This window comes from Xenopus tropicalis, chromosome 2, assembly GCF_000004195.4.
Source record: "Xenopus tropicalis strain Nigerian chromosome 2, UCB_Xtro_10.0, whole genome shotgun sequence".
In the NCBI taxonomy this organism is placed as follows: Eukaryota; Metazoa; Chordata; class Amphibia; order Anura; family Pipidae; genus Xenopus; species Xenopus tropicalis.
In genome coordinates, this window is record NC_030678.2 from 121,330,323 (window position 1) to 121,353,182 (window position 22,860).

Consider the following 22,860-nt stretch of genomic DNA (forward strand, 5'->3'; position numbering starts at 1 on the left):
CTACCCATCTTGGCTTCTGAGAGACACTGCCACTCTGAGAAGCTCTTTTTATACCCAATCATGTTGCCAATTGACATAATTAGTGTTATTTGGTCTTCCAGCTCTTCGTTATGCTCAAATTTACTTTTTCCAGCCTCTTATTGCTACTTGTCCCAACTTTTTTGGGATTTGTTGACACCATGAAATTCTGAATCAACATATTTTTCCCTTAAAATGGTACATTTTCTCAGTTTAAACTTTTGTTCCGTGATTTATGTTCTATTCTGAATAAAATATTAGAAGTTGGCACCTCCACATCATTGCGTTCAGTTTTTATTCACAATTTGTTTAGTGTCCCAACTTTTTTGGAATTCGGTTTGTACATGGAACTTTTATGGTTAATTAACAACAGTTAGCTCAATCTAAGTAGATCATACCCACTGCCACCCCTTTGCCTAGCTTTCTGCTCATTGGCTAACAGACAATGTTCACTATGCTCACTGAATAATGTGTAGCCAACTACCATTAGTAGGCAAACTAAAAGATGATGAGTGCCCCCAAAGGAGAACTAAACCCTAAAGATGAATATGGCTAGAAATGTCATATTTTGTATACTAAACTGACTGCAGTTGCAAATTTTCAGCATCTTTATAGTAGTGATTTAGGTCTTTACAGTTGTCACAGTATCTTCCCAGCTTGAATTCTGTTAGAACTGTCCCGGACACTGCACATGCTCATTGGGCTCTGAGTAGCTGTTGAGAAGCTGAGTTTAGGGGTTGTCACAAATTATCAAGTAGAAAATCAGGTTGACCTGCCATATAAGCTGATGCTACAGGGCTGATTGTTAATTTTGGATGCTAATTGCACTGGTTTCAGAGCTGCCATGTAGTAATTATCTGTATTAATTACTAATCAGCCTTATATTGTGACATTTATATTCTGTATATACAGTATTTTGTGCATCCTTCTCTAAACTCAGTAAGTGACAGCAGCACAGAGCATGTGCAGTGAATCAGTAGAAAAGAAGATGGGGGGCTATTGGGGCATCTTCTTTACTTTTTTAGTTAGGCTTTATTTCTCTCTTAATTCTCCTTTAAGCTATACACTATACTGGAGCACAGCATCGAATTTTCAACATATGCATTATGATTCAAGGTCATGTTTGAATGTGGTGACAGAGACAAATGTGATATACAAAGAGATCCATGCTTGGGGGAACCCTAAACTTCAGCAAAAAGTAGTTATGTTCTCTTTGTTCTATCAGTGAGGGTGGTATTGTACATAGGGTTAATATTAGGGGTTTCATGTAACACGTGGGGATTGGGTGTGGCTTGGGCTTGGGCTTTTTAAAAAGTTTGTTGACTATTACATTTGTTATATGGAATCCATGTTGTCTCCAAAACATCTGAATAAAGTAATTTTTTTAAGACGCATTTTGACAGTTCTAGGGCGCAAACATGATAGTCATTCAATGCAAATCAGTTGCTATCTTTTATTTAAAGTTATTTTTTCGATTTTCCTTTTGATGTGCTATCTGCCACTGTTAAAATAAACCTACCATTGAAATGATACTGTTCTGAGACTTTTCATTTCTTTGTCATTGGACAAACTTACAAAATCAGTGAGGGGTCAAATAATTATTTCCTCCACTGTATATAGCTATAAGTGGAATTATGTCTTATACTTTTATTAGATTTTGCTGTAAATACTTAGGTATAAATTTGGTCTAATTATATCACTGCATAACTTTTATAAAAGTGTCCTTGTTTCTATGCTGCAGTGGTACACAACTCATGTTTTATTACACTGCCAACAGCTACTGTAAACATTTGAGCTTTATCAGTGTTTCTGTGGCACTTTACTGCAGATGTTGTGTCAGCACCCTGTCTCATTGCATCTCCTGAAGAACCTTGATCAACCTCTGGCCCATGTGCCGTAGCCACTGTGTAGTGGAGGTGGAGCACCTCTGTGTCAATCTATTTAAAACAAAACAGAGGAGGGGAAAATGAGTTTTATAACATCTAATAAGTATCTACAGTTGGCTCACTGCCAGATGCTGAAACATTAAAAGAACGGGGTAAACTGACAGACTGTTCCCAGTCTCCAAAGGATACCTTTCCATTCAATCACACAGTATCCTGGTCATCATGGGTATGTTACTACTTGCATGCATTTCCATCTCAGGGATAAGCTTGACTGTCCTGCTGCTCTTTGGTTGCTCCATAGAAAATTATGTACACACATATATATATATGTATCTATAGAAAGAGAGAGAGCTAAATAATACAGAAAGTAACTTGTTTAATGGAAAATATAACAAGTTTGAACTTTTTAAAGAAAAAGTTCCATTTACTTTTAGTGCATCCTTATATGTGTGCAGCTATGGGTGTTAGTGTTTGGACATAACACTCGGTTTATTTTGCCACCAATATTGATTCATGCAGCTTAGTTGGGATCAAGTACAATCTACTATTTTATTATTACAGAGAAAAAGGAAATCATTTTTCAAAATTAGAATAATCTGCTTAAATTGTCTATGGGAGACGGGCTTTCCATAATTTGGAGATTTTTGGATAATGTTTTTTTTACACCTATATTTGGCATCTATTGTATGCGAGCAAAATGGAAAATGAGGTGGGAGAAAGTGATGGGAGCAGGTACAGGGAGATTTCATTATTCGCTGCTTTCTGAGTGCTCAAATGAAAGTCTTTTGTAAGGCACAAACAGATCAGAGTCATCAAAAATGGAAATGTTTTTTTTATATGACATAGTTACATGTTTTAAGTAATGTATTATACATTATATAGTTATATGTGTTTAATGTATTTGTAATGTTTTAGTTATGTTTTCTAATATATAATTAATTGAATGCATTTTTCATTATTTATAATTAAACCAGTGATAATGAAAATATTTCTAATCTAAGATTTCTTTAAACATGGCATGACACTTCATATAGTATATACTATATTTACCATATTTACTTAGTAAATAAGCAACATAATAAAAGTATATTAATGCTTAATCTTCAGTTTAACTAAACAGAATGATAAAGTGAAAGTTATTTGTTATATCACTTGCTGCACAACACCCTCCTACAGTCAATAGCTGCATAATAGTAACGGTAACCAATTCCCAGTTGGAATGCCAAAGGTTACAAATAAATCTTGTAAGGAAAAGATTACTGTTATCATCGTTCAATTTTCAAATTGATAGGAAAAAATAAATATATTTTGCTGGTACATCAATACCTGCCTCATAGATAATGTAAAAAATAGGGACATGGTTTTCAGGTTTTGACTAATCCACCCCTGCCTGATCCCCAAGCTACCATAACCATTCCCCCTCCTGAAAGCCCCTCATATAAAATTATGCCAAACATGACATTTGGCATTTACTTTTGCCCAAGGCATATATATAGTAATACTATAGAAGAAAAATCTTCTAATGTATTGTGTTTCATAGCTATAAGTGGCAGAATGGGATTTTTGCAAATACTACTGTTTAATATATGCAGTGAGAATGGGCTGTCCTGCTTCTGTCCTTACTTGCATGGGAATATATGGAATATAAATGTTCTTTATCAAAGAGCAGGTGGGTGGAGAACTACAATTTTTTAGGTTTTTAGGATTCTGTCACTATAAAGGGGTCTATAACTAAAAGCCCCACCCCCCCCACAATGATGGAACCCTGTGCAAACGTGTCCTCTGACCCTTCTTCTACCATAGTTTTGGAGTTGTGCCTATTTCACTTAGTAAAGAGGAAAAAATGCAATGTTATAACAACAGCACAGTGGCAATTGCTCTCATGTTATCTGTTATTATTGTGTTTACTGTGCAGACTTCAAATCTCAAAGTGCAGTAAATTGCTTCTTCTGTAGATAACAGTGTGCAGATCTAGGCAACATGATGATGGCTTGTTGTTCTGCCTTTCATCTATTACTGGGAAAATGGGATTGTTAATTACCACTTAAGTTGCAAAACAGATTCTGCTCCAGCAAGACATAAGATAAGGCAATTCATGTCATCATTTCAATAAATAGATAAGATTTGCTCAATAGCCCAAAAGCTATATTTGTGATCTACTAGTAGATCCTGAGCTGATGGGCAGTTGAGTGTAGCACCCAAGTACTGTGCACAAAGAATTCATTTAGATAACCCTTCTGCACTCCTTCCATTATTCAGATGTAGGAAAATAGGTGATATTAATCTAAATACATTAATAATAGTGAAATGATTTTCTTCATGCCAGAGTAACCCATGACATTAGACCCTAAAGCAGTAACATCACTGAAATCTGTTCACTCCTGCGTTAAATACAGTCCTACAATACCTACAATATGTAGATAAATAAGCTTTTAGTGTAAAATAATCTATGCCAGGGTACATTTTTCTTTAACATACTTACATAATAGTGACACCGTGAAAAACATAATACATATACTTACTTTATATACATTTATATACATATAATAACTGTGCTTGAAAATAGCCATATTTTGTAGAGAAGTGTTGGAAAATTTGAAGATCCTGCTTAAAGAAATAAGTACTAATAAGTAGATAAATATGGCTCCCTGTGTAAGGGTGAAGACACACAGAGCTACTAGTAGCAGCTACTTGTCACTGCTACTAAAAGCCAGAAAATCCCCTGCCATAGACAATACTGAGAATTGCCTCTGCTAAAACACACATAGAGACAGTTAGCAGTAAATGATCAGCATTGTCTGTTTTAGTAGCCGTGACAAGTAGCTGTTATTAGTAGCTCCGTGTGTCTTCACCCTAAAAGAACAAAAGTCAGTAATAAATAGGGCTGACATGATAACATAGTCCAACACCGTAAAAAAAATATATAACATTTTTTTGGGAAGGTTATGTCCAATTTTGTACTAAAAAAGGTAATGTATATGAGCCTGAATAAGGGTATGTCTGAAAAAAAATCTGATAAATCTCTTTAATTGTTGAACTGCTAAGATTAGAAAGTTTTACATAGAAAAGGAAAAACCAATTTAAAAAACCAAATTTAAAATTTTAGTAAAACAAGAATTAGAAATGATTAAAACAGTTAGATACTTATAAATGTAATGGTATTTATAGACAATTGGATCATATGGATAATAGCATTCTTCTGAACGGCTACAGCAGCGGTAGCACAATAAGTACAGTGCATTCTCCTGAACTGATGTGGTTGCACATTAAATAAGACCATTAAATAAGACCTTACTTGCTTCCTGAACTGCTGGAAGGGATGGTTCACCTTTAAGCAAGTTAACTTTCAGCCTTTTATATATGGTAAATAAGACCATAGCAACCAGATAGCTGCTGAAATACCAAACAGGAGAGCTGCTGAACAAAAAGCTAAATAACTAAAAACCACAAAACAATAAAATGAAGACTAATTGACTAATTGCAAATTGTCAACATCATACTAAAAGATAATTCAAAGGTGAACTACCCTTTTAAAGGCAATAAACTATATTAGTCAGCTCCCTGTGTCCAAACCATACTTATTCACAGAAGGTGTATACTTGACTTCACTACCTTTACTTAATATCTTTAAACAAACAGCTACAGCATACTACAAAAAGTAAATATACAGATGGCACTCTCTATGAGAGCACTAGAGAAAGGGGGAGAATCCCCTAAAACTTTATGTGGAGAGCTCAAAAAAACTAAAAGAATGTAGCATAATTGCTGTGAGTGCCATCTGAATTGTTACTTTTTTTTTATGTATATGGGACCCCAGAGCAGATAAGAGCAACACTCTCAGTTATATTAATGTACACACATGTTGGAATCTGTTTAAAGCTACAACAAACCAACAGACTAATGTTACCCCCATTTCAGTCCAAAATTCTTCTTTTAAAGAGTTTAGTTTAAAAGATTTAGCCTTAAGATGGAATATTCTGGTGCCTTCTACTCACTGTTGCTTCTTGAATGCAATTGGCCTACTTGAGCTCCATGTATTTATTAAGCTTTATGCAAGCTGAAATAACAGCTGTGATGTGAAATAAGACAAGACAGCTGTCTCATTAGTAAATAATTTTGGCATATTCTGTAATTTCAGCTTTATATCGACCAAAAGATGCTAAATGCCCTTTGTGCATCTTCCCCCTTCACTATGAGTTAGCAATGTAGGTCTATAGAAAATTGTCCCTCTGGGAAAAATATTGCCAGTTAGTCAGTTTTTAGTGACTGCACATTGATATTAGTGACATTAGTGACAAATTAGATAAATGGATCCTTCTGCCCCTAACAGAGCACGTGCCGCCACATGTCCCAGTACATCTAGTGCCCTGATACAAAGTACAGAGACTACTGGAACAGTACAAGTAATAAATATATATCAGCAGTAATAAACTTTAAGTAACGTTTTTTTGTGACAATTAGTGATAATCCACCTACATTGTAAAAAGTAAAACATTGACTTGGTTATTCGCAGATGATATATTTTAGTGCTTAATCTTTGATACATTAATCGAAAACAATTGGTGATACCATTCTCCTTGCGTCAGAAGATGCCCCCAACCTGGGCAATTAATGCAGTGCACTGTCACCAAGAAGACTGATTTAGATGCTCATGTGAACTACGGTATATAAAGAAATAAAAGGGTTTAACCCCCCCCCCCCTGTAACTAATTGCCAATTGGTTGGAGCTCAATGTGGCATTAGTCTTAATAGGAAACAATTAATGCAATTTCTATGTTTCTTATAACAACACATTTTTTTTCATATTATATATATTTTATAAATATTTCACTTAAAATTGTTCATTCCAAACAGTCCTGCAGATTTTTTTTTTTTATTAAACAGAAAATAGAAAATCTTGACTTATGCAAGATAATCTCTTTTAAATGACACCTATAGTTTGTGCTTGGCAAGAAAAAAGTATCACTAATAATAATAATAATAGAAATAATATTGCTACTACTACTACTACTAATAATACATAGACAATTTAACAAAAAAAAAAACTTTACTTTTTAATATTCTAAAACGAAATAGTTACAACTTTACAATATATTAATATTTTCTTATTGTCCCCAGGAAGTATAATGAAACCATATTAAAGCCTACAATAGTGCAATAGAACAGGTTATATTGACATTTAGACTTATTAATGATATGTTTAAATGATTGTAATTAAAGTATTAGGCAATATCCTCTAGTTACTTTGTCACTGAGAACCTCAGAACCTATGGAAACTAGAATACCCCCAAACTATTTAGAATTGTCAAATTTTTTCATCTGAAAATAAAGAGACAAGGGGTTTGGTGGGGGAAGAGGTTTGCATTTAAGTATATTTTTACATGCATCTAAATGAAGACCAAGATATTTCCAGCAAGATCAGGTCAATATGTTTCATAAGGTTCCCAGGAAAGCAGAGGTGTATGAAAGTCCTAAACATTAAACATTCTGCCTTTTTAACAGCACAATCCAGTACCTGTAGCCATTGCTGGCAGCTCTACACTTATCCCCATGGGCAGCACAGCTTCTGTGTATTGGCCCTGCCTGCTGGTAATACCATTATGCTGTGTCCTTCTTAAGTGTATGGGAGTGTAGTCCTGCTAGAATGGTGTTGCAGAAAAGGCTTACAGTGCCTTAATATTAGTATACTGGCAGGAACCATTCTTCAGCCCAATATTAAACAAATCTTGATGGATATGCATTGAAAAACTTCATGATAGAAAGATTATTTATGGTAACTTTAAGCAACATATTTTCTTGTCTGAAGTTACATTGTTTCCTAATTAAATCACATATTTATCTTCTCTCCAAAACAGGACGAGGCGAAAAGAAACAGGTCAGTTCAGTTTATTTACTGGGTTTTTTTTGTACTTTGGTTTGCTCCCACACTCCAAAAACATGCAGGTTTATTGGCTACTGATGAAACAGGCTATAATGTGTATGTGATAAGGAATTATCTGAAACTACTATCTGATCTATTCACTATTAGATCCTGATGATCCCTTAACCATTTAGGTTCCACAGATCATTAAATCTACAGCACTACAGCCAGCACTGTAGATTTACATTTACAGGTTCATTTCTAGTAATTTCTGTTCTGGTGGCAGCTGCTGCCATGTAAGGAGTCAAAGGTTTTGGATCCCAATGCCATGGCCACCCTGCAATTGTAATTTACAGTATATTCTACATGTCCTGTAAAACTTACCTACTATATTTCCATATGTGGTAAGAAGAGCAGGGATTTTCTTCTTTTTTTATAGCTGACAAAAACATACATTATGGCAAATTCAAAGCTGAGAAGCAGAAACACAAAAGCCCCATTAACTGTATTTTCCAGTTCCTAGGCTTGTACAATGCTAGTTGGTGGATGTTCCCTGGTTTGCAAAACAAAAAAGCTAATAATATTTGAAATAAAATATTACATACAAATGTGCAGTAGAAGTTTTAGAGTTTTTATATTTTGTGCCAGTATTACAAGTTTCTAGCTGTACAATGTTCATTCTTTCTGGCAGTGCCTCAGCATTATCAAAGCACAGACTAGAACATATTCCAGGCACATTCTGACTCCCTGTTGTGTTTCAGTTAGCCAATTTGTTTGCATGTATTGAATATAAAGGCTAATTATTTTTCTTTTATACCTTACAGCCGGGATGCTTTGGGTACCCACTGAGCATTTTCTTTATTGTCATCAATGAGTTCTGTGAAAGGTTTTCCTACTATGGAATGCGAGGTATATATATATATATTACTTCTGCTACATCTCCAGATATTTCCTACAAGAATGATGCTCAATTCTAATGGTACTTTCTCTTTACATCACTAAAGCGGTGTTGGTGTTGTACTTCAAATATTTTCTGCACTGGGACGATAACCTTGCCACTGTTATATATCACACCTTCGTTGCCATCTGCTACCTGACTCCAATTCTCGGGGCCATAATTGCTGATTCTTGGCTTGGAAAATTCAAGTAAGTAGTTTTTTTTTTACTTTAATTAGCAGTATTTTTTCCATGGCCCTCAGTTTTGGAATTCAGCGATCTGTTTGGTTACTAGGGCTTGAATAATCCAGCAACCAGGCAGCAGCAGTCACAATACGTCATTCACGGGACTATGCAATCCTCCCTAACAATCTTTTCTCTTTCCAACGTTAGGACCATTGTATACCTGTCTATTGTTTATACAGTTGGCCAAGTGGTCATGGCTGTAAGCGCTATTCATGATCTCACTGATGGAAATAGGGATGGGACCCCAGATACACTTGAAGTCCATGTGTAAGTATTTATACTCAGATTTCCTGGTTTGTATTTGCTTGATTTATCTCTCTAAAGCTGCATTATTTAAAATGTATTTACATTGTTATCTGTTTCCTAACATCAACAGAACAAACCCCTGGGGCTATAGCCAAATTCATTACAGACATGTCAATTTCTCATTACAGTGCCCTGTCAGTTATTGGCCTTCTCCTCATTGCTTTGGGCACAGGAGGAATCAAACCTTGTGTAGCAGCCTTTGGAGGAGACCAGTTTGAGGAGAACCAGGTATATCTAAATACATTTTACTAGCCTTTGCTATGGTATCAATACAGTTAAAAACAGATTGGAGAATCCAAATTGCTGGCCCTCCAGGTGTTGTAGCCTACTTGGGGTGGGGGCAGTAATTATTCCTTATATGGGCAAAATGTTACAATTCCCATTGCACAGACCATGCTGCTAGTGCACACAATATGAATTTTATTAATATTCATTTAAACCTACAATACTTTTCTTTTTTTTCTGGTAGGACAAGCAGAGAAGTCAGTTCTTTTCTATATTTTATCTTTCAATCAACGCAGGAAGTCTTCTCTCAACTATTATAACACCTATCCTCCGAGGTAAGTAAACTGCCTTGGGGTATTTTTGCAGTGAGTAGTGCTTTGATGTGCTAGAAACTATTTCCATATACTATATTTAAGGTATATATATATATGTCTATGAAGATTTTCATTCATCCAGGTCATGGTATATCTAGTATAAATAAATTTAAAGCAACTGGACTAAACAAGTCCAGTTGCTTTAAATTTATTTATACTAGATATATATATATATGCCTCTTTTTTCTGTCACTGATGTGCCCCATCCATATATACAGTGAGGAGAACACAAGGCCCAGTCCAGGTACTGTATATACTCGAGTATAAGTGTAGTTTTTCAGCACCCAAAATGTGCTGAAAAATTAACCCTCAGCTTATACTCGAGTCGGGTGCCATGGGTCCCTCTAGACTAGCACCTTCTCTCCTTTGTGTGCAAATTAGGCCACCCGCAACCAGACCCTCCAGTGCCCTGGCCCGCTCCCAAATTCATCTTCATCTACCATCCTCACCTGTCCCATTCTGCACTAGACATTGCACTTTATATTCTAAATAAACTATATATATAGTTTTGAAGGATTTTAACTCTTTGAGTTTTAGCTTGGTTGCTGATTGAGCTAGTTTACTGTTTTTCTTTTAAATAAATATTTAAAAACATATACCCCACTGATGCCTCATTTAATGTGATTTTATTGGTATTTATTTTGATGAAACTTAGCAGTAGCTGCTGCATTTCCCACCCTAGGCTTATATTAGAGTCAATACGTTTTTCCAGTTTTCTTAGGTAAAATTAGGTACCTCGGCTTATATTCAGATCGGCTTATACTCGAGTATATACGGTAGTAGTTGCAGATCACTGCTAGTGCTTATCTGCAAGGGAGCAAAACTATTGATTTAACTCCAAAAGTATTTGTTGTGTATGTGTATCACATTAATGTCAATTCATGCTGTTCAATTAGCTCAAAGATTCACACAATTCATCTGATTATTTGTTCCTTTTCAGGTCAAGAGTGTGGTATTCACAGCCAGCAGAAGTGCTACCCACTGGCATTTGGTGTCCCCGCTGCCCTTATGGTTGTTGCTCTAGGTGAGTGCCCAGTACAAGTTCTTACTGCACAGTGATGGGGGCATTAAAAGCTACAGCCCTGCAATGGTTTCCAGATCAGGAAAAATGAAACTGCCTCATATGATTTATAATATAATAAAAAAAGTATTTGCATTTCCCCTCCAAAAATTTTAAATAGTTGTAGAACACAATTAAAAAAACTAATTAAAATACTATCCCCATTTGTGCTCACATTTTTAGGGTGTTACATGTACATGTTTTGTTAACAATTTTACACAAGGTACATCAGTAGAATGGTGTTATTTTCAGTGGAAAGGCCAGTGATGTACAGAAGTGATGTCTTCAGAAGTGCAGTGAATACATTTTGAAAGTTCTATTGTGTTATTTTTAACCCAGATGATGTTTTTGTGTCTTACAGTTGTTTTTATCGTTGGAAGCTCAATGTACAAAAAAGTTTCTCCCCAGGGCAACATCATAGTGAAGGTTTCCAAGTGTATTGGTGTGAGTATATTATTTAAGGATTTCATTCTGATACGATGTGATAGTATGAATTCCATTGCAAGCATACTACTTCTTCTGCTCTTGCTCTGATTTTAATTCTGGAATAAAAATATTCATAAAAAATGCAACTCAAAAGCAGTTAAAAGAGCAGTACATCATAAGTGGAATCATGTACCCCACTACTACAATTTATTAAGATTATGTTAAAGGTAACAGAGGAAGCCTGCTGTCATATAAAGGCACAAGGCTACATACTATTCTCTTTATATAGCTTGACCCTCCTCAATGTTCACATATTTTTCATTATAACATAAATTTATAATACATTAATGGGAGTCTGGCAAGTAACAGCATTGTTAGAAGAAATTAAAATCTGGACACTTTCCCAACACATATAAAAGCACTTGATGTTATTAATGTCTCGACTGTGGCCCTCCAGATGCGGTATATCTACCAAACCCAGAAAGGCTCTACTGCTTGATATTTAATTAAATGCAGAATAAAATACAGTATCAATGTGGACCATAATCTTATGGATAAATACATTTTGATCTTGCCAGTCAGCACAGAATAACTGCAAGAAAATCCTTTCATGTCTTCACAGTTTGCTATCCGCAACAGATACAGGAATCGCAGTAAGTCAATACCAAAGAGAGAGCACTGGTTGGATTGGGCAAAAGAAAAGTATGATGTAAGCACATATATTTGACATTAAATAAAAACTAAAGGACGTTAAACATTAACAACAATTCCCATGTACTAATTATAATTTCAAATACTCCTTTGTTTTATTCTTTTTAGGAGCGTCTCATTGCTCAGATTAAGATGGTCTTAAAGGTCCTTTTTCTCTACATTCCTCTGCCAATGTTCTGGGCTCTCTTTGACCAGCAGGTAATGAAAGCAGGGCAAATTTTTGGTACTTTTTCCATCCTATTGCCACTTTATGTGTGTATGAAAGAAACAGAGTCTCCCTCATACAAGTATAGTTATGTGGCTTGATGGAAAGAAACACTTGAACACAAAATAGTAGCTCCTGCTAGACTCCTGCCTTTTGTTAAATCGTCTTTCTTTTGTCTCATACCATTGTTATCACATAAAGCAGAAAATCCACACGATTAACCACAGAACTTTCTCTATATATCTAGCAATGACATTTACAGTATTTGAAAGGTAATTGCAAGTTTTGTGTCCTCCTTTATTTTTAGTTTTTTATTTTACTTTTCTGTTAAAAGGGATCAAGATGGACTCTCCAAGCAACCACAATGGATGGGAATTTTGTAAGTGTATCTCACATTCACATGTATCTTAGGGGCCCATTTACTTACTCACGAACGGGCCGAATGCGTCCGATTGCGTTTTTTTCGTAATGATCGGTATTTTGCGATTTTTTTGGAAAATTATCGCGACTTTTTCGTTACCAATACGATTTTTGCGGAAAAACGCGCGTTTTTCGTAGCCATTCCGAAAGTTGCGATTTTTTCGTAGCGTTAAAACTTGCGCAAAAAGTTGAGATTTTTTCGTAGTGTTAAAACTTGCGCAAAACGTCGCGCCTTTTAAGTTTTAACGCTACGAAAAAAGCGCAACTTTTCGCGCAAGTTTTAACGCTCCGAAAAAATCGCAACTTTCGGAATGGCTACGAAAAACTCGCGTTTTTTCGCGCAAATCGTATTGGTAACGAAAAAGTCGCAATAATTTCCGAAAAGTCGTAAAGGCTCCGAAAAAAATCGCAAAAAATACGAAAAAGTCGCAAAATGTTCGTTTTCCAATCGGAATTTTTCCAATTCGGATTCGAATTCGTGGGTTAGTAAATCAGCCCCCTAGTGTTTCATAACCAATAGAGCCATAAAAATGTCAAATATGCTGCAAATTGATTGAACAAGGTGAAATAAATGAATGTAATATTTGTGCTATAAAATCAGGTTTGTTTCAGTAAGATAAGTGATATATTTATTAAAGGTCAAAGAGGTTTTCCTAAAATACATTCTTAAATTTCTCCCACTTTCATAGTGTTTATAGCATAGCGTTTATTTTATGTACATTTATCAAAGGTTATTCATGTCCTGGGGATCATTTTTCACTCTGAAATAATTGAATAATTATTAATCTGTTTGTTTTAATATGCAAAACTGTTCAGTAGGTTAGACCCATCAATAACAACTATATCCCGGGGGCAAACATTTGCAAACATGATTCACATTTGACCAGTTGTGATAAAATGGTACTTAATAACCAGACACAACAGACACCAATGGAAAATCTGGATGATGCATTTTAAGTGATTTTTTAGCTTTTGAATAGTGAAAAGATATGCTCCATACCAAACACACAAAACTTTTTTCCTTGGCACCAAGAATTGAATTTAATTAAATTCTTTCCAAGCTTTTTTTATACCACTAAATCTCTTTTAGGCTTCTTTAATTAATAAATATTTTCTTTTCTTTTTTTTTTAGGGTGCAATTCAGATTCAGCCGGATCAGATGCAGGTAATGAGAATAAGCATTCATTTAAAGCAATATCCTGCTCCTCCCATTTAAGTTCAGATATATAACAGATGATCAATGCATTTCTTTTACAGACTGTTAATCCTATTCTGATCATTGTTCTCGTGCCAATCTTTGATGCAGCCGTGTACCCCCTTATAAGGAAATGCAAACTGGATTTCACGTAAGTAGACAAAGGCATATCAGTATGTGCAAGGGGTTTGCTATTTATATCCCTTCATTACAAAAGGGACTATTTAGAAGTTGCGCTCTCTGTAAATTAGGAGCCTTAGTTGAGTGCAGCTGGGGATGGGGGTAATACTAGTAACATTGCTAAAACTACATTTAGAGGGGACAAGTTGATGGAGGAACATCTGATTGCTAATACATACAGCAGAAGCACGCTGTACAGCATCTCTGTATGTATCAGTGATGTACCCTGTGCTTTGTGCCAAATATTAGTCTGCAGCAAGAGACAGAGCATTGATCACATTAGACAAGAGTTAGGTGCAAATACACACTGTTTAGACTTCTTGAAGCAGCAAATTTGAAACTTTATTGGATATCTCACCTAGACTTGTAACTGATGTTGGTATGTGTCATGCTGACAACAGGCTCACAATAACAATCTGACAGCAAAATGTGCCTGCCAAAAGTGATGTACATTGGCTGAACTCATAATGAGTCAAACATGAATGTGGCCTTTACTTGGTAATGACCCCTTTTGGTCTTGTTCAAATCACTTTTGCAAAGTTTCCCAAACTTTACTAACAATGGACAATCAGGGGGACAATGAATAGACATATAATAATGGTACTCATATAGGTATAGATCTAAGCAGTAGTTGTGGAAGCAAAGTTTACCCATTGTGCAGGTTTGTTCCAGGTGCTCATGCCCCAGACCCTCAGCATAGGGGAGCCATATAGGAAGCAGATAGATGAGAAAGGCAGGCACTCCGGTAATCTATCTGCTTAATATAATAATGGTAGTCAGAATATCTGACATTCATTCATTCAGAGATAGAACAGGTATAATTGTCTCTTTTGGGTCCTTTTTAACTAAGCCCTCAAAAGTTTCCCTTTTGATCTAATAAGGAGATGACAGAGGGAATTATCTACCTGCAAAACTTAAAGCAGTCAATAACAATACATACAGTATTTGTGGGATATTAACAGTGAAGTTTGGGTGAACGGAGGGCCCACTGCCTCCTTCCTACCTATTATAGATTTCTTCTTATTGGTGGATATTATACCATTGCTTCATAGTGTCCCCACACAATAATTAACCATGTGTGTATCTTTTACGCCTTTCTTCACTCATCAGATACATGCTGAACATTCTTTTTATCTAATGTAATTTAACTCTTTGTGTTCCCTTAAAATGTTAATTAATTCAATATTCTCCTGTGTTTTTGTTATTCCTGCAGACCTCTAAAAAGAATGACAGTGGGAATGTTTCTTGCTGCCATGGCGTTTGTTGCTGCTGCTCTTGTCCAAATAGAAATAGATGTAAGTAACTAAAGAGAAGCATTGTTGGATGGATTTGGACTGGGATTGATGTTATTTGACTTTGTAAGCAACATTTTTTTAATTTACTGACTTATAATTTTATAATTCTGCAAACCATTCTCATGCAAACATGGTAATACCCATTTTGGACATCCCCCCAATGTATGTTACAAAGGCTTGTTTATAATATAAAGAGCCCCTTCTCTAAACCTGACCTGCTTGCTGATATTAATACTAGGGCCTGCATAGGACACTGCAGGTAGGAGAGAACTACTAACTACTACTAACCCACAGCAACTAATCAGTGAATTGCTTTGTTCAGTTGCAGGAATCATAAACAAATTTTAATTGGTTACCATGTGCTACTGCACTAGTGCAAATTTGCCAACTGCGAGTAAATGAGCCCAATATTGAATATCTTTAGTATAAAAAAATAATATGTTACAGTAACATATTATTAGATTGAACTTTACTTTGAGCAAAAACCTCTAGCAGAACCACCCCACAATTGGTATTGTGGAATTGTTTGATATGTTTCTTCCATATAATAATTTGACTTCAAATCTTCCTACCCTTATATTATGGGGTACATTTCTCACTTTCCTATAGAACAAATATCACATTATAGATAGGCTTCTCTTTAGTTTAATTTTATTCTGTCTTGCCTGGTGCAATGATATGTTACTCTCTCTCTTCTCCATGGTTACTTTTTCTAATGTGATATTGTTTGTGTGTGATATTTGCCTATGTAAATATAAAGTATGACCAAAATGTTTCTTTTCTTTTTAGAAAACTCTGCCAACTTTCCCATCTAGCAATGAGTTTCAACTAAAAGTTATAAATTTAGGTACAAAAGATCTTAATGTCACCTATGTGGCGAACACAGCAGATTCTGCATTGATACCTCCATTTAAGGTACAGTAAAATTTTGCAGCCTAAATTATTTGTTAATTATGTTATCACAGTAACAGGTACAAACACATAGTTTGTACACAGGGTCAATTTTAAAAGATATGTTTTTGGCCTGTAAGAAAGGGATAGGAAAATATAGGGCAACAGTCCAGAACAGTAAAGTAGCAATGTTAGCCACCATAGCAATGTTAGCCACATCTAAACACATAAAATTTGTTTGCCCTGTAGTAAACAATAATTATATATTATATTGTTTCTGTTGCTACTAAAGGGATGGGGGGGGGGGCTCTCATCTCTAGCTATTAGGTATACAAGTAATAGGTTCTTTGTAATATTTCTGTTTGAGACTTCTGGCTTCATGTTTCATTGTATGATTAATGAGGGAGATTCATTTTGCACTCCAGTGATTAGCAATGGAACATATATTACACTGAAAATAGTCTGGAATATGGTCTTCCTTATTTGTTGTGATGCTGTGACTTGAAAAAAATGGCTGCATTAATAGAGTTAGTATTTCTGAGAATATACACACTACATTAAGGGGAAATTGAGAAGCAAATCATGCATGCAATGGGCATTAAATTAAGGGTATCTCCAAGAGAGAAATCCAAAATATAAGGTCAGTAGCATAACTACAGGCCCATAAGCCCAGATGCAAACACTAATGGCTTAATAACAGCCCCCAATATACAGCTTTATCCCCAACATTTGGCCTGTGGCCTGGGCCTTAACCCTGTATTTTTACTGTAGTAAAAGAAAAATGCTAGCAGCAGAACAAATAAATTGAACAAAGCATCAGTTGTATCTAGTTAGTGGAGGAGTTAGTAGAAGGCCATTACTGTAAACTCTAAGGGGCATATTTATTATGCTGTGTAAAACAAATTCAATGAAAATACTTAGTAAAAAACTGTGTAGAATAAACGGAGAAGATCGCAGTCTGAATGCCTGATTTTACACCGTTCTTTTACTTAAGTTCCGGAGGAAGAAAAAACGTGTGAATATTACGCAGATATTGCGACTATTTTTACACGGCAAAGCCTGGCGAGCGATGTGTGGAGAATATTCTCACCATTTTTTACACAGCATAATAAATATGCCCAACAGTATGAATTTACATTTGGACTCTTGCATGAAAGGAAGACTTTTTTTTTTATAGGCAAATGAATATCATACCCTTGAACAGTCCAGTAGTGTTACCTTTGCCTATGGAACAAACACCCCACAACCTTTTCCCCTACAAGATCTTGCAGAACAGACCCGCTACACTTGTGTAGTGAAGGATGATGGAACAGCTATCCAAGCAAATGTGGTATGTACCTTTCTGTGTTTCTGAAGAATACCTACATTTAAGGTTGTTTCCTAATCAAAAAAAAATAGAGAGACTGACAGTAATTAGATAGATTTATATAGTAATATGTGTAATTAACACTGCACATTAAAACATACAATAAACAAACAGAAGGAATCAATACAAACATAACATTTTTAAGGAACTGGCACATTTACCAAAGTCTTTTCACTTCTTAAACTCTGCCAATTTATCATAAGTGATTAGACTGCTTTAAGCCAATTCTTTCCTTTTGGGTGTTACAATTCAGCCGCAGCACAGAACTATCAAACTGTATCTGAATGATTCAGTATGCTCCCAAAAACGCAAGCTATGCAGTTAATTTTAATAAATGAATAGGGGGGCTTGCTGAATTGGTACAAATGATTGATTTGTAAATAAGAGCAGTGTGTTTTCTTTTTAATTAGCTATGAGCAATAAGAAATGTGATCTTATGTCTAATATAAACATTGTAAAAATTAAAAAAGAGTTTTTCTGCGGTTAATACGCCTTTAATACCATCTCTTGCTCATCACTCATTACTTAGAATTTTAAATTTAAAGATGAACCACTGCTTACATTCTCAATATATGAATAATTGTTTTGAATGTAATCATATATTGCAGTTTGAAGACATTAGTGCCAAGCCAGACCAAGGCAGCAACGCAATCAGGTATGTCCTACAAATAAAATACTACACTGCCGCTTCTGTTAGTAACACAGGTTTTACATGTAGTGGCCACAATGTAAAGCTAAATACAGAAACGATTATTTCCAGTGAAACTTACCCTTACTACAAGACATTTCCTTGAATGAGTGTATACGAGACAAGTATATTTAGTGCATGAGTTGGTCTTAAATTGCTTATTGAATGTAAAATGTATATTCTGATAATCATCATAACCCGACTCTCTCATTGCCAAACTATTACCAGCCAGTGGAGTAACTACAATACAGCAGACCCCATGACCCAGGGAAGAGGGGGACAGACTGGTTGCAGGGTTGGCTGTCCACACTTTTTCTTGCCTGTCTTTCCATCACTAAGCATCAGGGTGCGCATGTGGGGGTGTTGGTGGGTATGATCAGTGAATGCGGCAGCTTAGGTTCTAATTGTGGGAGTCCTGACATAACTTTTTTTTGCAGGGAGGCTAGCCAGTGAAGGTATTATTGTGCTTTTTTTTTTATTAAATGAGGTAGGAAAAGTGACCGATTCATAATTTTCACTAAATTACAAGTTTCTATTTCGACAATGATAAAACAGGTATGATTATAAAATAATGATGTAATTTGTTCCCCAAAGCTATTCCAAAATGGGGCCCATATCAAGGGAACCCGATCATCATAGAAAGGGGAACCAGACAGGGATGTCCCTTATCTCCTATTCTGTTTGTTCTAGCAATTGAACCTCTAGCCAAACTTATTAGACAGGATAAGAATATCACAGGTCCCCAAATTGGACAAATAATGCATAAACAATGCCTCTATGCAGATGATATATTAATGACTATAACAAAACCATCGACTTCACTACCTAATCTAATCCACCTATTAGATAAATTCGGGAACATATCAGGACTAACCATTAATCACAACAAATCAGAAGCCTTAAACATAACTCTACCACAACATACTGTCAAACTATTGAAACTAAACTTCGACTTTAAATGGCAAAAATCGACTATACACTATCTGGGAGTTAATATTCCATCCCACACACCAACCCTTTATTAATATAACTACCCTCAACTCTGGAAAATGGCGGGAGAAAATGTACAATTATGGTCCAAAATGAACTTATCCTGGTTTGGGAGAATCCATGAAAATGACCCTTTTACCTAAGATACTTTATTTGTTTCGAACATTACCAATTCCTATTCCAGATCAAGACCTCAAGACCATGCAGAGAAAAATATTTAAATTTATCTGGGCAGATAAACATCCCAGAATAACCTGACAAACTATGTACAGATCTAAACAGCAAGGAGGTTTGAGCGTTCCACAACTACAAGATTATTATATAGCAGCACAGCTGGTCCCATTAATCCATATGCACGCTTCTAACCCCCCTAAATGGGTTGCTATATTAAAACATCAATTATACCCGATTTCCCCATGTGCATTACTTTGGCTCCCTCCTCTAAAACGGCCAAAATATCCAGACCCCTTCTTGTCCCATTCTATGACAGTCTGGGATAAGTACAAGCATTCTGCTAAATTTATATCACCAACTCTCCCAGCAACACCACTATTTGGTAACCCACTCTTCCCTCCGGGACTTTCCTTTGCTGCTTTCCAATGGTGGATGTCTAAAGGCTTTCAGTCTGTATTAAATACCCATATTAGAAAGGACTAATTTCTAGTCTGTACAATCTATTATCGAGCACACACTCACAAGACCCCTTACCATATACCCAGGCGTGGTGTAAAGATCTTAATACCATGATCACTGATGAAAATTGGACCCAGATATGGCAAACTACGGCCAGCTGTTCTAGAAATACCTCACTGCTGGAAACTACATATAGAGTTCTAATGCGCTGGTATATGGTCCCTTCTCGCCTACACAGGATAAATCCCCAAGTTAGTAAAGATTGTTTTAGGAGATGCGGACAAACTGGCTCAATGTTTCATATCTGGTGGGATTGCCTAAATCATTGGTTCTCAACCTTCCTAATGCCGTGACCCTTTAATACAGTTCCTCATGTTGTGGTGACCCCCCAACCATAAAATTATTCCTAAGACCATCAGAAATGTGTGTTTTCCAATGGTCTTAGGCGACCCCTGTGAAAGGGTTGTACGACCCCCAAAGGGGTCCCGACCCACAGGTTGAGAACTGCTGGCCTAAATGTTCAAAGGTTTTGGTCTAGAATATACAATATTATTTACTCGGTGACACAAATAAATTTGATGAAAGACCCTCAGAATGCTTTACTGAACGTTAGAATACCCAACCTCAATAATTATACTAGATCATTAATAAGCTTTATTTTTCTAATGGCCAAAATAACGATTGCTAAATCCGGGAAAACAACCCAAATCCCCATTTCTCATTTTAAAAACAAGATGAACTGGGTTATGGTTAATGAATGACTAACAAGTGTACTTGTGGATAAGCATGATAAATTTATGAAAATATGGGAACCATAATATACTTATTCTTTTCCAAACCCTAATGATTGATTCTCGTTTACTTCCTAAGTCAAACGACAAAATAATATGCTAGAGATATAAGAATGAAAAGAAAGTTTATTTGAGGTATACATGAACCACATTCCCACAGACGCTAATCTTTCTGAACTTCATTTATAACTCGGGACCTCAAAGGCACTATTACATAAAGATAACTGGACTTAAGGATTAAAAGCACCATCACTCTAATGTTTTGTTTACAAGTTTATTATGCTGTTTTCTTTCTTATCCACCCTTTGGCCCATTGTTCACTAAAATGGGACCTCTTCTCCTCCTTTTCCTCCTTTCTTTTCTACCCTTTTAGGATAAAAATTGTATATTACGAAAAAGTTTTATTTTGATATCCAATCTGTAAAAGTTAAAAAAGCAAATAAAAATGATTGAAATAAAAATAATGATGTTATTGGAAAAAAGGCTCTTGTGAACAAATACATGATGACCAGGAGGCAATGGGAAATATGCAAGGATAGCAGGAAAGCAGGGGTCCATGGACAGCAGGCAATAACCTATAGTGTAGTGGCTAAAATAGCACAACTGCATTGTTTGTGTGATGGAAGCAGCAAAAAGAGGCTTGTACAGAGAAATGTCAGTAATTCTGGCAGCTTACTGTACCATATTCATTTACTAGGAGCATAGCAGAGCATGATAGAATTCAGTGCCCCATACTGTACAACTTAATATGTGAACAATTATGCTTAAAATAAAAGTATATATATTTGTCTTATAGATTTGTCAACGGTATGCAAGAACCTATCAACGTAACACTCAACGCAGTTTCTCTGGGACAGCTGATGCCATTGCAAATATCCAATTATACCATGCAAAAGCTAGGAATGTGAGTAAAGATTTCTATCAATTTTTATAATATTCAAAAGGCACCAAATGCAATGGAGCTCTGTATACAAAGGAAAATATAGCCTGGAACACAAACTTCCTTTTGCAGTTTTAGGCTGTGTAAGAAATAATACATTTGCTCCTATTTCATCTAAACCCTAGAATAGTTCTATAAAGGACAAATGTTTCTTTAGGGACCATTTCTGCATAGCAGCCTAATGTATTTTCATATTATTTTTACACAAATTATTTGGTGACTTGTCTTTTTTAAAAGTTCATGCTGAAACTATACAAATGAATGAGGATGTATAGGCTGTTGAGGTGTATTTATACGTAACCAATTGGCCCATCGGCCCAATGGCAAACCCCCACTTTCTTCAAGTTCCCTGTACAAATATAATGTTTAGAGTCTCTATGACACACTGAACAATGCTAAATACTTGTTTGGAGCGGATTAGTGATAATACCCCTTATAGCCCCCATGGCTACTGGACCAAGAGCACATTGTAGCTTTGCTGCCCCATTTTCTTTATATCTTTATTTCTGCCCACTCAAATCATTTAACCATTGTACACAATGTTGTGCCCTGGCCTATTTAGCCTGTATTTAATTGTTATCCTACTGAGAAAAACATTCTTTGTCCTATTTGGCCCTCAAAGTTCCAGTTTTAGACTGCAGCTTGCACTTTACATATTTGACTGAACCCCAATCTGGCTAACAATTGCTGGGATAAGACTGGCTATATCCAAAATGTTGGAACTTTTAATTGTAAGTTGGGGCTTATCTATTACATAACTATAAGACTATTGGCTAAAGTGACATCATATGAAAAGAAGGAATTTCCAATCATTAGACTGAACAGATTTGTCTTCTGCCAGTCAATAATTAACTAAATATTTCTAATATTTTGCAGCCATATGTGAACATTCTTGCAATGCTTCCACCTGTTTTACATTCTCTTCTTTATTCTTCAGAAAAGAAATTGAAGTTTTTACGGCGAGTGGAAAAACATGGAAAGTTGAATCAATTAAATTTGGCTTTGGTAGCTCATATACCATAATCATTAAGGAGGTTAGTGGGCAAATTCTGCACATGCATGTAATACATAAGCAAAACAGTCCTTGTTTGATGCATCTTTTTTTTTGGTGGGATTACACAACTATTTATGCTTTTTAGTGTTGCATTAAATATGCCCCCTCCCCCATATGCAGATCTTCTAATTTTGCAATTTCTTGTTTTGGCAATTAAACCATTA

At 35.7% G+C, this 22,860-nt stretch overlaps 1 protein-coding gene across 2 annotated transcripts in view; it reads left to right on the forward strand.

The window, feature by feature from the left end:
* The window catches only part of slc15a1 (solute carrier family 15 (oligopeptide transporter), member 1), a 29,824-nt gene that overhangs the window by 4,149 nt on the left and 2,815 nt on the right, over positions 1–22,860 (forward strand). Inside the window, exons 1-20 of one of the 2 annotated variants that reach the window (XM_031897059.1) lie at positions 2,040–2,130; positions 7,760–7,779; positions 8,589–8,673; positions 8,769–8,910; positions 9,094–9,213; positions 9,381–9,480; positions 9,722–9,812; positions 10,792–10,875; positions 11,273–11,355; positions 11,960–12,046; positions 12,157–12,246; positions 12,588–12,632; positions 13,806–13,838; positions 13,931–14,019; positions 15,262–15,343; positions 16,133–16,258; positions 17,412–17,564; positions 18,209–18,255; positions 21,499–21,606; positions 22,580–22,676. In XM_031897059.1, the coding sequence (XP_031752919.1) occupies positions 2,127–2,130; positions 7,760–7,779; positions 8,589–8,673; positions 8,769–8,910; positions 9,094–9,213; positions 9,381–9,480; positions 9,722–9,812; positions 10,792–10,875; positions 11,273–11,355; positions 11,960–12,046; positions 12,157–12,246; positions 12,588–12,632; positions 13,806–13,838; positions 13,931–14,019; positions 15,262–15,343; positions 16,133–16,258; positions 17,412–17,564; positions 18,209–18,255; positions 21,499–21,606; positions 22,580–22,676 (1,686 nt within the window). In that variant the 5' untranslated portion in view covers positions 2,040–2,126. Of the gene's footprint in view, positions 1–2,039; positions 2,131–7,759; positions 7,780–8,588; positions 8,674–8,768; positions 8,911–9,093; positions 9,214–9,380; positions 9,481–9,721; positions 9,813–10,791; positions 10,876–11,272; positions 11,356–11,959; positions 12,047–12,156; positions 12,247–12,587; positions 12,633–13,805; positions 13,839–13,930; positions 14,020–15,261; positions 15,344–16,132; positions 16,259–17,411; positions 17,565–18,208; positions 18,256–21,498; positions 21,607–22,579; positions 22,677–22,860 lie in introns of those variants that run through there. The other variant, XM_012957717.2, reaches the window with a different exon arrangement.